This window comes from Lactuca saligna, chromosome 8 (genome assembly GCF_052625555.1).
Source record: "Lactuca saligna cultivar CGN05327 chromosome 8, ASM5262555v1, whole genome shotgun sequence".
Lineage (NCBI taxonomy): Eukaryota > Viridiplantae > Streptophyta > Magnoliopsida > Asterales > Asteraceae > Lactuca > Lactuca saligna.
Window position 1 is genome coordinate 33,049,002 of NC_136424.1, and position 14,415 is coordinate 33,063,416.

General features: G+C 39.7%; 1 protein-coding gene across 1 annotated transcript; it reads left to right on the plus strand.

The window, feature by feature from the left end:
* Positions 1–3,341: 3,341 nt before the first annotated feature.
* LOC145009536 (uncharacterized) lies at positions 3,342–5,497 on the plus strand. Its single transcript, XM_078968217.1, has 3 exons — positions 3,342–3,679; positions 3,788–5,406; positions 5,468–5,497. The coding sequence occupies exons 1-3, from the start codon at positions 3,616–3,618 to the stop codon at positions 5,495–5,497; spliced, it is 1,713 nt and encodes a 570-aa protein (XP_078824343.1). The 5' UTR covers positions 3,342–3,615.
* The last annotated feature ends 8,918 nt before the right edge of the window (positions 5,498–14,415 follow it).

Sequence of the window (14,415 nt, forward strand, 5' to 3'; positions counted from 1 at the left end):
CCAAAACGTAGATCCAATAAAATACATACAAAGTCCTCAATATGACTGGACCACATCACTGGGCCTTCAACCTACTGGACCACTCTTAGAACCTTCAGCACGTCTGGACCACCTTTCTAGGCCTTCAGCCTGTCTCGACCATCCTTCGGGCCTTCAACCTGACTAGTACGTGCCACGGGCACTCAGTCTAACATGACCGCCCTAATTCTGTTAAGCATAACCTTGGACTCATACTGGTGCCCACTCTCATATAGCCAGCTCTCCCCCACTTGGGGTTTCGAACTCCTGATCCAATCCGCAGACTATAATCTTGGCCTAACTCTAGACCTCATGTTGTTCGCCCACCCTCTCCGGAAACCATGGTCTGATCCCTAGCCCGCGTATCCACCACACATGCTAAATAACCCGCGCATCCGTGCTGAAAGTATTTTCGGGCCCTGACAGCTAAACAAAACCCTCAATGGCTGATGCTTCATCTAAGAATTCCTAAATCTCCCCCACTTGGGACACTAACCACTACCTATTGGTGGTGAAACCAAAACACAACTTAACTGTCCCTACTAGGTATTACCATACTTAACCATGGAATGATTAGCCCTGGAATGAATAACCTACGCAGAATAACCCTCCTGAAACTGAGCAACCGAACCTCAAGAGAAACCTGAATCCCAGATGAATGCTTCTGAATCTCCAAACCACAACTACTGACCCTGGAATGGTGATTTTTGATCCTAACTTCTCATCCTCAATGCATCCCTGGATCCTAACCATCTACAACCATTCGATACTAAATTCCCTCGATCTTCCTATGTCTTAACATCTTATGCACAAGATAATGTAAAGTTCACAATATAATCATAAACAATAAGATAAAAGGTATAAACATACCAGAAACCGCATCTGGTGCTGCCCTGGCCTCCTCTGTTGTAAGCTGGAAGGCGTGTCCCTAAGCCCTCGGAGGCTCTGGTCTACCCTGGCCCCCATCAATAATCCTTAATGTGGTTGGCGTTGGAGCCTGTGCCGGCCTGGCAGCAAGATGTGGATAGTTGGTCTTTACAAGACCAACTTGATGGCAGTAGTAGCAAATCCTTGTATCCTGAAACAGGACTGGCTGTAGGTAATCCCTCGCAAAGTACCCCTCCTTTCCGCATTTGCGTCATGCATTACCAGATCTGCAAACCCCTGAGTGACCCTTCGTATACTTGCCACAAGTGTGGCTCTGCTGTCCTCCTATCCTTGAATCAGTGGTCTTAGACCGCTTTGGCACTGGCTGTGACTCCGTCGGGACCTACCTCTGCTCCTGTAACTGTAACTCGATCTCAAGCTCACGGTGCCTAGCAGCCTCCTGTAACTCCAATAGTGTATAACAACACTTGGTAGCAACAAACTGACAGATGTCAGTCTTGAGCATGCTCGGAAGCAAACTCTGAGTAGAACATCACCCTCTCCGTGAACATACGGGTGATCTCCGTCACCGTCTCACCATCCTGTCTCAACTCCAAGAACACCTAAGCTAACCCCTCCCACTCGACCCACGGGATGTAGCGAGCGCGAAACATATCCCCGAACTGTTCCCAAGTAACCGCAACTCTCTAATGATCAGTGTAAGACCGAGTTATCAACCTCCACCAGTCCTTTGCCCCAGACCTTAGTAGGTTCAGGGCACATATGACCTTCTGGTCATTAGGACATGAGCATGTGAAAAAAAACACTCATCCACATCAGGCAGCCACCTCATGGCTATATTTGTTGGATAAGGTGTCTAAGTCCATAACTTATTTGGTATATACTTGACCCGACCGGCATGGTCCATTTGGGTTGCATCTCATCCAAACTATTATGGATAATTTTATGAGAGTTATACACATATGTTTATTAATATATTATGAGTTATAATATATTAATATGAAGTTACGTTATTTAATTAGTTTTAGTCTTAAATTAATTATGAATTAATTTAGAGATTAAAAGGAATACTAATTAAATTATGGGCTATTTGTTTTATATAGTGTGGGCTAATACTCATTTGTTAATGGGCTAGGCTTATGTGGAAGTCCATGGATGATCCATGGAGCTTTTAACCCATGGATCCTTGGAAAAGGAAAAGACATGGGTTATTAGGGTTTCACCCTAACCATGCACACTATATAAGCATGCTTATGGAGCATGAAATGAGGCCTAAGAGAAAACTAGTGAACTAGTGTGTGTGTGCATGTGTGTGGCCGATTTATACAAGGTGTATACTCTCATCAAAGTTTTCCAAGAGTTTGTGGTGTTTGTGATTCCATTTGAGGCATTCACACTATTGGTGCTTGGCCCTCAAACTCCTTAGAACCCAACTCTCCAAAAGGTATGTAATCTCTTCTAACTCTTTTATGTTGAAATGTTCCCCATGCCATGTTAGATAGGTTATAAACCTTGGAAAATTAATATTTTGCATGTATTTAGACAAACATAGATCCAAGGTTTATTAGGGTTGCATACACACTTAGGAAGTGTTAGATTGCTCAAAACCCAACAGTGGTATCAGAGCCTAGGCTTGCTTGTTTGATACTTGATGCAAAATAGTGATAAAAGTCGAAATCGTTGCTGTCTGCATGGTGGACTCGCCGAGTCCATTGGGGGGACTCGACGAGTCCAAGGAAAAATTCAACCTACTCGATGAGTCAGTTCATGCACTCGACGAGTAGGATCGAAAGAATGCAGATCCTCGACTTTTGCTACTGGAAATGGACTAGAAACATTACCCTAAATTGTTTTGGTGTTATAAAACTTATTTTAGTTGGTGTAATGGTTGTTCTAATCCATTTACAATAGCATATATCAAAATTCCATGATTTTATGTGTTCATATAATTCTTGAATTTTTGATGATCATGTTCATGTTCTTATGAATTTAGAAAATGATAGGAATTATTTGCTGAATTGTTTAGGATTAATTCTTTATCATTTATGTGTTTTAATGGAGTCCATAATTTGTCCTCAAGTTATGGATTACCAAAGGTCACTTTCATTTAACACACACTTAAAACACATAAGTTACATGAAAATGAAGAGTCTTCATTTTTATGATCTTTAATTCATAAGTTATGAAATGAAGAGTTTTGCAAAGTTACAAAACTTGCCCTCAAGTTTTGGAATTTGTAAAGTTTCACACACTTTAATAAACTTTAATTCCAAACCTTAGAGTTTTAATAGTTAAAATTCAACCCTTATACTATTTATAACATTAATGGTTAATTATTATAGACAAAATTGCAAAAATGGTCCCTGTGGTTTGCATTTTTTCAGGAAAAAAGTCCAAACCACGAGTTTTTTGGTTTTTTGGTCCTTTTGGACTGGTTTGTTTGTGAGAATGGTCCCTATACTTAACACCAGTTAAATTCCATCCGTTAACCCCCTCATGTGCCTTGCACGTGAGGGTATTTCTGTCCTTTTACTTATAGGGACAACACTTCCTTCTACCTTTTATCCCTCATTTACAATCCCAAACACCCGTCAACTCCCCACCTCCCTCCTTCTTCCTTCTGCTCCATTAAACCTGCAAAAAAAAAAAGTCGTTATCGAAAGAACCTAATCGAAGCAAAAGGAGACAAGGTCATACTTTAAAGTCGAAATGGTGTACGTAATGTGGCAGATCAGACCAAAAAATGAAGTTGTCGACGTATCATCCTTATATGGTAAGTTTCTCTGTTTTCTTAAACATTCCTATTTTTCATTTTACCCTTGATTTATACTAAAATCCGCCAAATTTTGACTTTGTTATCATGTACAATTTTGACTTGTAGCGGGTGCACCCACATGGTTTAGTATTAAGCTTCATCATGGTGGGAAGTTTACTAAGTTACCTGACATAAAGTATACTGGAGGTGAAGTGCGTTATGTTGATTATGTGGACATAGATGAGTTTTCTGTACATGAACTTGATGCCATAATGCTTGACCTAGGTTACCCAGACCCACGGATGATTGAATTGAGTGTTGAATCCCCAGTGATATACTACCATTTCAGGATACCCAATGGTGACTTTCAATTTGGTCTTAGAGCTTTAGGGAATGATCAGGATGTTATCAATCTTTCTAAATTTATTCAAAATAACAAGTTGATTGAAGTGTACACAGAACATGGGAAGACAAATCTACTCACATACTTCATGTCTCCAAATGCAAAGGGTAAAGTTGTCATTGAGGAATTACCAGAAAATGATGATCAAGGAGCTAAATATGAGGCTGAAGTTCATGTAGAATCTCCATTGAGAAATATGAACCATGTCAATGATGAACCAATTGGTGAGTACATGTCTTTGATTCTTTTTGGGAGTAAAACTGATGCATTCTCTCCAGAGTATAGAAGGGGTAGAGTTGGGAATTCAAAAAGAGAGGAAGGTTCTTGTAGCAAGAGGCTTAATTTAGAGGATATTGATGATTTAAAAGAGAAGGAAAACACTAATGAGGATGAGATGATTGATGGATGCTACAACACCCCACCCATTAATGATGATGAACAATATAATGAACTTTTTGACAACCTTATGGAAAATTTAAATGGAAGTGATGAGTATGTTGAAGAGTATGAAGGGGATGTTGAATCTGAAGAGAGTGATGAAGAGTATGAAAAGGATGAAGGTGATGATCATGATGGGAAACAATCAGAAAATGAAGATAAAGTGGATGACATAATGGATGAGGAGAACAATATAGAAGATGTTGATGTGGACATGGCAGACTTCTTTGTAAATGTTGAAAGTGATGTTGAAGGAGCATGTATTAATGATGGTCATGAACCTGAAGATATGGAAGTGATCAACAATGAGGAGTTCGAATCATTGGATGAAGGATCAGACCAAGACAGAGAAAGAAGAGCTCTCATAAGAAATTTGGGAAAAGAAAAAAGGTGCAACTTTGGGTCAGTACATATACAGTCATTCTCAGTGGGGCAAAAGTTTAAAAGTAAAAAAGAATTAAAGGAGTTAATTGATGTGCACGCACTAGAAACAAGAAGGAATCTATTCTTTAAAAAAAATGACAGTCAAAGGCTTAGGGCACAGTGCAGAGGAGTTGTACCTGTCATCAATAAAGGTCAAGTGGGGACTAAACCTACCACTTCAAAAAGCAAGGGCAAAGAAGTAAAGACACAAAAAGAAACATGTGGTTGGTATATACATGCATCTAGGTCAAACCCCGAGTCTGATTGGTTTATAAGGACCTTAAACCAAACTCATACATGCTTACAAACAAGAAAACTCAGAGCTTGTACTGCTTCTTTAATCTGCAAGAAAATCATAGATCAAGTTGAGGCAGATCCGAAGATTCCTTTGAGAGCCATACAAGATCACTTTCAAAAGACCTACCAGGTGGGTATTTCAATGGATAAGGTGTTTAGGGCAAAAGATATGGCAAGAAAGCATGTAACTGGGGACTACACAAAACAGTTTGAGTTGTTGAGGGACTATGCTCTTGAACTTCAAGCTACAAACCCAGACACAACAGTCAAAATAGATGTGTGTCCTAATGGCAACCTTGCATCCCCAACAAGGCAGTTTAGAAGGATTTATGTATGCTTGGGTCCACTGAAAAAAGGTTTCAAAGCATGTCTTAGAGAATTAGTAGGTTTGGATGGTGCCTTCATGAAAGGCCCATTCCCTGGTCAGGTTCTTACAGCAGTTGGTCTAGATTCCAACAATGGAATTTATCCCTTAGCCTATGCAATTGTTGAGTCTGAAAACACAGCTAGCTGGAAGTGATTTTTAGAAAACCTTGGGGATGACTTGGAGCTTGGGAGCAACTCAAACTATACTTTCATAAGTGACAGGCAAAAGGTAAATTAAAACTCATCAATTGATCATTTAGATTGTGTTTTTTACCAAGAAATTAATTCTAATTATTGTATGTTGAGTCATGTAGGGATTACAAATTGCAGTTGATCAATTGTTTCCCAATGTTGAGCATAGGTATTGTATTAGATATATTCATGACAATATGAGAAAGAAGTGGGGGCAAACTGAGTACAGGGACCATTTATGGAGGTGTGCATCAGCAACCACCATTCCTGAGTTTGAACATTTGATGAAAGAGTTTAGTGAGTATGATAAGGAGGCATGTCAATGGTTGAAGCAAATTCCTCCTGTACATTGGGCAAGGAGTCATTTCTCAGGTAATTGTATATGTTTGCATATGGTAAAGATTATGTGTTTCAGTTATTTATCAGCATTAATTGTATGTTATTGTAATGTGCAGGAAGAGCTGTTTCTGATGTGTTGATTTCAAACATGTGTGAAGTGTTTAATGGGAAGATAGAGAAAGGTAGGGACAAACCTGTAATTTCATGTTTAGAGTTCATTAGGGAGTATCTAATGAAGAGGATATGCAATGTCATGAAGGCAATGAAGAAGGCTAAAGGTCCACTAACACCTACAACAACAGACATCCTAGATGCAAGGAAAAAAAGTGCTTCACAATATATTGCTAGGTGGAATGGGGCAAACAAGTATCAAGTCACTGCAGCATTGCAAGATCAACATGTGGTGGATGTTAGGAACCAAACCTGTACTTGCAGAAAGTGGGAATTAATGGGAATACCTTGCAGGCATGCAATTGCAACTCTGAATGAAATGAGCAAAGACCCTGAGGCTGAGCTTGACATTTACAAGTGGGTACACAAGGTGTATTGGCTAGAGACATGGCAAAAAGCTTATTCATTTAAGGTGGAACCAATTAAAGGGAGACCCATGTGGGCTAAAAGTAATTGTCCAACAAAGCTAATCCCTCCTCCACATCACACTCAGGTGGGAAGGCCTAAGAAAAAAAGAAGACAAAGTGAGGGTGAAAGGTTAAGCAAAAGGCAGAAGGCAAGTGCAGGTGATGGAGTCAATGAGATGCAAGGAGAAAATTCCCAAGGGCCAAGAAATGATGGAGTGCAGAAGCTATCAAGGAAACATGTTAGTGTTACTTGTAGCAAATGCAAGAATAAAGGACACAACTCTAGGACCTGTAAAGGGCAAGGAGGGAATCAATCTAAGAAGTGATTGTGGTTATTTGTTGTGGTGCAATGACTATTTAGTTTCTTGTTGTTAAAAACTGTTTGTTTTTGAAAACTTTAGTTATGGTTTGATGATGTGGTTATGTATGGTGCACAGACACTTGTATGCTTAACTTGGTAATGGTTTTTGGTTCCACTCATGTGGTTAATGGAATGTTCATTTTGGTAAATTTATGACATGTATTTTGGTAATGTACTTTTGTTACATTTTGGTTCTATTTATGTGCTTATATCTGACAACTGATACACATTTTGAACACAACTGATACACATTTTGGAATTCATTACAAACATGATGAAGTCAAATTACAACAAAATTATACCATTTTTACCCTGCATCACTTGATCAACAAAAATCCCCACATTTGCCTAACCCTATCCCTTACATAGACTAAGTACTAAAGATAACAATCACAAACATAAACCAACTTGCACATAAATACATCTTCAGCTTGAAACCTTCATCCTTCAATGCATCACACCTTGCCTCCAACATGTTGTTCCTGCTCAAAAGTCCATTGCACTGTTCCTGTAACATGTTGATACTTCTTACCAGCCCATTACATCTTTCCTCCAATGTATTTATGTTTCTTAGAAGACCAGGTATGATGGTTTTACTCCTAGCACAAATAGGTGGGTCAACCCACCCGATAAACCCACAAATAGAATCCTTAGTAGGGCAAGCATAAAACCTCCTGCCGGGATTCAGTGGTGTCCAAGACGTTTTCACCAAAGCAAGCTTTCCACAAAAACAAACCACCATTGTTCGATTGCAAGTCAGGAAAGGAGAAATGGAAGATAATAGTCGTTGGGGAAGAACAGTTAAGAACGTTGGGGAAGAAGATTTGTTGGGGAAGAAGCTGGGAAAAGAAAAGAAAACGATATATAAAGGATGTTTTATTTTTCCATATGCAAAAATGGTCCCTATAAGTAAAAGGACAGAAATACCCTCATGTGCAAGGCACATGAGGGGGTTAACGGATGGAATTTAACTGGTGTTAAGTATAGGGACCATTCTCACAAACAAACCAGTCCAAAAGGACCACAAAACCAAAAAACTCGTGGTTTGGACTTTTTTCCTGAAAAAAATGCAAACCACAGGGACCATTTTTGCAATTTTGTCATTATTATATATATGTGTAAGAATAAGTCGTTTTACCGTTAGTATGCCTCATTCACGAAGCCGGTCTATAAGGTGGGTATAAGGTTGTTGCCTATAAAATGGCAACTTAATGGGTGTATACTCTCACCCACCGCTTGCTTGATCGGTGGAGGGTCGTTAGCCGAACGGGTAGAACAATGACTTTAAATCCTCATTAAAAGTATAATGAATATTATAAAGTAACTAAACTCTTTTAATTCCCAATCTTAGTTATTTTAGGAAAAATGTGAACATGGTGCTAGTCCATGGAATTCACACTTTGTACCTTACTAAGTCGTTGGTGGAGCGTGTGTGGTTAACCGGCACACTAACTAGGACTAGTAAGGATCACGAAGGGTGACTTAATGTTGTCATAGATCAATGGAGCGTGTGTGGTTAACCGGCACATTGATTAGGTGATAATATTAAGAGTACCAAGTGAGTTAGCATGGTTATTCACACCTTGTTTTGTGATCCTCGGCATCCCAGTCACAAAACTTGAAGGGCACAATCGAGATTGAAACATGCCATTGAAAAGTTCAATGAATCTCAAAAGAATCTAGGAATTTCAAATCCAATTAAACCTAATAAATCATTTCGTTTTCATGGTGGAAATTGGTGAATCGTCATTCACCTACCTTTCAAATATATTATTACTTAGATTACGGCATCCCTCTTCTAAGTGTAATATATTGTGATTGAATCCTAGCCTTAATATTACATTTGGGTGTCTTATTAAGGATCCTAAATATCTAATCTAAACTTACTTTCTTCTTTCAGATGTCTTCCACCACTAATGCTTCAGGCTCTAACCCAACTGGTTCTTTCTCTCTCATGAATCTTTGTGGGAGGGTCATCTTTGATGGTTCCAACTTCATGGATTGGATTAGGAACATCAGGATGGTTACTCGTTACGAGGACAAGGAATATGTCCTCGATAAGGAGTTAAAAGAACTTGATGAGTCTACTGCTACTCCTGAGGAGATCGCTGAATTCAGGACTCATGAGAGAGATGCTACTAAGGTGGCATGTATCATGATGGCCACGATGACAGCCGAGCTCCAAAAGTCGTATGAAGATTTCTACCCTTTTGAGATGCACCAAGACCTGATGGAAAGGTACCATCAGAGTGCTCGTCAGGAGCGGTATGAAATAATCTCCTCCATAATAACTACCCGCATGAAGGATGGTGAATCCGTCACGGGCCACATGCAAAAGATGCAAAGGTATGTGGACCGTTTGCTGAAGCTGAATGTTAACATCCCCGAGGAGTTGCCAATTGACATCGTTTTGCACTCCTTGCCTTCTTGTTATGATCATTTTCGAATGACATATCATATGAACAAGGAGGAAGTTACCCTCAGCAAGCTTCAAGGACTCTTGAAGACCGCTGAAACCGGTCTTAAGGGTAAAGCGGTTGTTACCTCTACTACTCCTACTCCAACTTCTACCCCTGTTTTAGCTATTGGGCAAGGCAAAGGGAAAAAGAGGAAGCACCCTTCGAAGGGTACCAAGGGAAAGTCTCTTGAAGGCTCCTCATCAAAGACTAAGAACGGTTCTGTCACTCCTTCTGCCATTCCCAAGGATGCTGAATGCTTTTATTGCCATGAAAAGGCACACTGGAAGAGAAACTGCCCTAAGTACTTGCAGGATCTAAAGGATGGGAAAGTGAAACCCACCTATGCAGGTATTTACACTATATTGTCTAATTACTCAACACATTCTAACTCTTGGGTGCTTGATACAGGATGTGGTATTCACATATGTTCTGATTTGCAGGGCCTAAGAAGAAGTCAGGATGTGGAGCACGGGAAGATAAACTTAATCATGAGGAATAGGAAGGCTTCACCTGTTTCCAAGATTGGAGTTTATACTTTGTTGCTTAATAATGGGTTAAAATTAGATTTGAATAAATGTGTGTACTCGTCTGAAATGGCGAGGAATATTATTTCTTTTCATGCTTTGTACAAACAAGGTTTTACCTTTTCGTTTGATAATGAATGTGGTGGTATTAATGCTTTCTTTAATAATGTGTTTTATTTTAAAGCATTACCTTGTGATGGTGTGTATGAAACTGTGTCGATTGTAGACAACTTAGGAAATAATGTGTTGTATATTGATTCTTCTACTAGCCTAGATAAAGCATCATTGTGGCATTGTCATCTTGGACATGTAAATAAGAAACGCATAGGCCAACTCCAAAAGAGTGGAGTCTTGGAATCATTTGACCTTAAATCAGATGATAGTTGTGAATCTTGTCTACTTGGAAAAATGACAAAATCACCCTTCACTGGAACTTGTGAGAGGGGTGAGGGTTTGTTGGACCTAATACATACTGATGTATGTGGGCCATTCAAAACCGCCACAAGGGATGCTAATCGGTATTATGTGACTTTTATTGATGATTTTAGTAGATATGGGTATGTCTACTTAATCAAACATAAGTCAGAAACCTTTGAAAGGTTTAAGGAATTCAAACAGGAAGTAGAAAATCAATTGGGCAGGAACATTAAGATGCTTCGATCCGATCGAGGTGGTGAGTATCTTAGTACCGAGTTCCTTGACTATCTTAAGGAGTGTGGGATTGTCTCACAATTGACTCCTCCCAGGACACCACAGCTGAATGGTGTAGCTGAGAGGCGTAATCGAACCTTGTTGGACATGGTTTGCTCTATGATGAGTCGAGTTTCGTTACCAATCTCTTTTTCGGGGTATGCCTTAGAGACTGCCGCCCATATCCTTAATCTAGTCCCTACAAAGAAGGTTACCAAAACACCTCATGAGATGTGGACTGGGAAGGTTCCCAATTTTGACCACATCAAAATTTGGGGTTGCGAAGCCTTCGTGAGGCGTGAAACTCATGATAAGCTTGAACCCCGAAGTGAAAGGTGTATTTTCATCGGCTACCCACAGAAATCCTTCGGTTACCTCTTCTACAGACCCAGTGAGAATGTGGTCTTTGTAGCACGAAGAGGGATCTTTCGCGAGAAAGAATTTATAAGCCAAGGAGACAGTGGGAGGCAGATTGATCTTGAAGAAATTCAAGAATCAATTGGTGAAGGAACCTCAGACACTAGCAATCAACCTGAGGAAGAAACTCATGTTGATCCAGCTGACGAGTCTGTACCTCCGAGGCGTTCCACACGGGTTAGGAACACACCTTCGTTTTATTATGGTTTTCATATTACTACGGAAGGTGATACGTTTATTAGTGATAGTACACTAGTAAATTTGGATGAACCTAGCAGTGTTAAGGAAGCCATGGCAGGCCCGGAGTCTGCTAAATGGAAGGAGGCTATGGACAGCAAGATACAGTCCATGTATGACAATCGAGTTTGGAACTTGGTTGACAATGTACCAGGCCGTAAAACAGTCGGGTGCAAATGGATCTTCAAAAAGAAGACAAACATGGAAGGAAAAGTGCATACTTATAAGGCTCGACTGGTTGCGAAGGGTTTTACTCAAACTCAAGGTATTGATTATGATGAAACCTTTTCGCCGGTAGCAAAGATTAAGTCTATTAGGGTTATGTTAGCCATTGCAGCATTTCATGATTATGAAATATGGCAAATGGATGTCAAAACCGCTTTCCTTAATGGAAAGTTGGCTGAGGATGTGTACATGAATCAACCAGAGGGTTTTGTCAATGCAGAGTACCCTAATAGAGTATGCAAGCTTGAGAAATCCATTTATGGATTAAAACAAGCATCTCGTAGCTGGAATCTTTGTTTTGATGAGAAGGTAAAAGAGTTTGGCTTCTTGAGAAGCGAAGATGAGTCTTGCGTGTATGTCAGAGCTAGTGGGAGTATAGTTAGCTTCTTGGTACTGTATGTGGATGACATACTACTCATAGGAAATGATATCCCAACCTTGCAGGAGGTTAAGTCCTGGCTTGGGAAGTACTTTGCTATGAAGGACCTAGGGGAGGCTACCTATATCCTAGGGATAAGGATATTAAGAGAAAGGAGTAGAAGACTAATTGGACTTAGTCAGAGTATCTACTTGGATAAGGTGTTGAAAAGGTTCAACATGGAGAATTCCAAGAAAGGAGATTTACCGATCCAAAGCAATACCAAACTGAGTAAAACTCAGAGTCCGAGTACAGAGGCAGAGATAGCTGAGATGAGCCAATTACCATATGCTTCCGCAGTTGGCTCGATCATGTATGCTATGACTTGTACCCGTCCTGATGTGGCATTTGCTTTGAGCATGGTCAGCAGGTATCAGGGGAACCCTGGCAAGGCTCATTGGACCGCGGTAAAGAACATTCTCAAGTACCTGCGGAGGACTAAGGATTGGATCCTTACCCTTGGTGGCAGTGATGACTTGAAAGTATTAGGGTATAGTGATGCTGGTTTTCAGACTGATAGGGATAATTTCCGCTCTCAGTCGGGCTGGATCTTTACCTTAAATGGAGGGGCAATTTCTTGGAAGAGTTCCAAGCAGGAGACGGTGGCTGATTCGACTTGTGAATCAGAGTATATAGCAGCGAGTGAAGCAGCGAAGGAGGCAATATGGTTAAAGAACTTCATCGGAGACCTTGGAGTTGTACCAGCTATTAAGGAACCTATAGAGATTTTCTGTGACAACAATGGTGCGGTTACCTTAGCCAAGGAACCAAGAGATCATGGCAGATCCCGACACATTGACAGAAAATATCACTTCATAAGACACAAGATTGAAGAAGGACTCCTTGTGACAAGGAGGATATCGTCGGATGAGAATCCTGCAGATCCCCTTACGAAGGGACTGACGAGGATTAAGCATTTTCAGCATGCGAGACGCATCGGGCTGAGAGACGATATTAGTTTTACAGATTAGATAGTTTTCCTGAAACTTGTAAAATGTAATCGATGTTTGATGATGAATAAAATTTGTGATTTATTTATGAGTAAAGTGTTACTATCATTGTCAATTATTTACTATTGTTTCAGTTTTGCATCTTTTGACTTCCAGAATAATTAATTTATTCAAACCTCCACAATCGATCATACGTCGGAAGTAGGTATGAATCAAGATTGTCATGAATTGGGTTTGTAGATGCCTTAAAGGTGTTTAGACATGGAAATGGTTGCTGCAACATTCATGAGTACTCATAAGTTATGAGTATTGGTATAAACCCACACTCACTTGTATCACTTCATGGAATTTATCTCGAGTGATCGTGAGACGATAACATCATATAAATCTTTAAACCTAGAGATATGAGTTGTTACCTATGAGTTGGTTGTGCATTGATTGCACGTAAACGCATCAGTAACTTGATGTTATAAAACGTGCCTTTGTGTACAATTCAATAAGTAGTAGAACAAGCATATCAGTCGAAGTTTATCTGTTCCTTCTGGAAATAGAAGCGATATCTGGGCCCCTCGATGATTTTTGTTGACCCATGTACCAGGCCTGGTCAGAACTAAACCAATGTGTTCAGTGAAGTTCTTCGTCAAACAAATCGGAAAATCGAGAAACAACTGCTAGACAATAAGCAAGACATAGTTCCATGTGTTTGTCCGGCTGATATCATGAGAACAGAGGATTATGTGATCACTTATCTAAAATGGCGCTTCATAGTTCGACAGAATCTTCATTGTTCGAGGGAGTTTTCGAGAGCTACGATTGTTGGTTGGTTCCTGAAGTTATAGGCAAATATAGTTATTAGACTTATCCAAGTGGGAGTCTGTTGGATAAGGTGTCTAAGTCCATAACTTATTTGGTATATACTTGACCCGACCGGCATGGTCCATTTGGGTTGCATCTCATCCAAACTATTATGGATAATTTTATGAGAGTTATACACATATGTTTATTAATATATTATGAGTTATAATATATTAATATTAAGTTACGTTATTTAATTAGTTTTAGTCTTAAATTAATTATGAATTAATTTAGATATTAAAAGGAATACCAATTAAATTATGGGCTATTTGTTGCTAATACTCATTTGTTAATGGGCTAGGCTTATGTGGAAGTCCATGGATGATCCATGGAGCTTTTAACCCATGGATCCTTGGAAAAGGAAAAGACATGGGTTATTAGGGTTTCACCCTAACCATGCACACTATATAAGCATGCTTATGGAGCATGAAATGAGGCCTAAGAGAAAACTAGTGAGCTAGTGTGTGTGTGCATGTGTGTGGCCGATTTATACAAGGTGTATACTCTCATCAAAGTTTTCCAAAAGTTTGTGGTGTTTGTGATTCCATTTGAGGCATTCACACTATTGGTGCTTGGCCCTCA

Excerpts from the sequence above, each read along its gene's own strand:
- LOC145009536 (XM_078968217.1), top strand. The coding sequence starts at position 3,616 with ATGGTGTACGTAATGTGGCAGATCAGACCAAAAAATGAAGTTGTCGAC. Across the intron at positions 3,680-3,787 it reads CGACGTATCATCCTTATATG|CGGGTGCACCCACATGGTTT; the intron begins GTAAGTTTCTCT and ends TTTGACTTGTAG. Across the intron at positions 5,407-5,467 it reads AAGATATGGCAAGAAAGCAT|CTACAAACCCAGACACAACA; the intron begins GTAACTGGGGAC and ends TTGAACTTCAAG.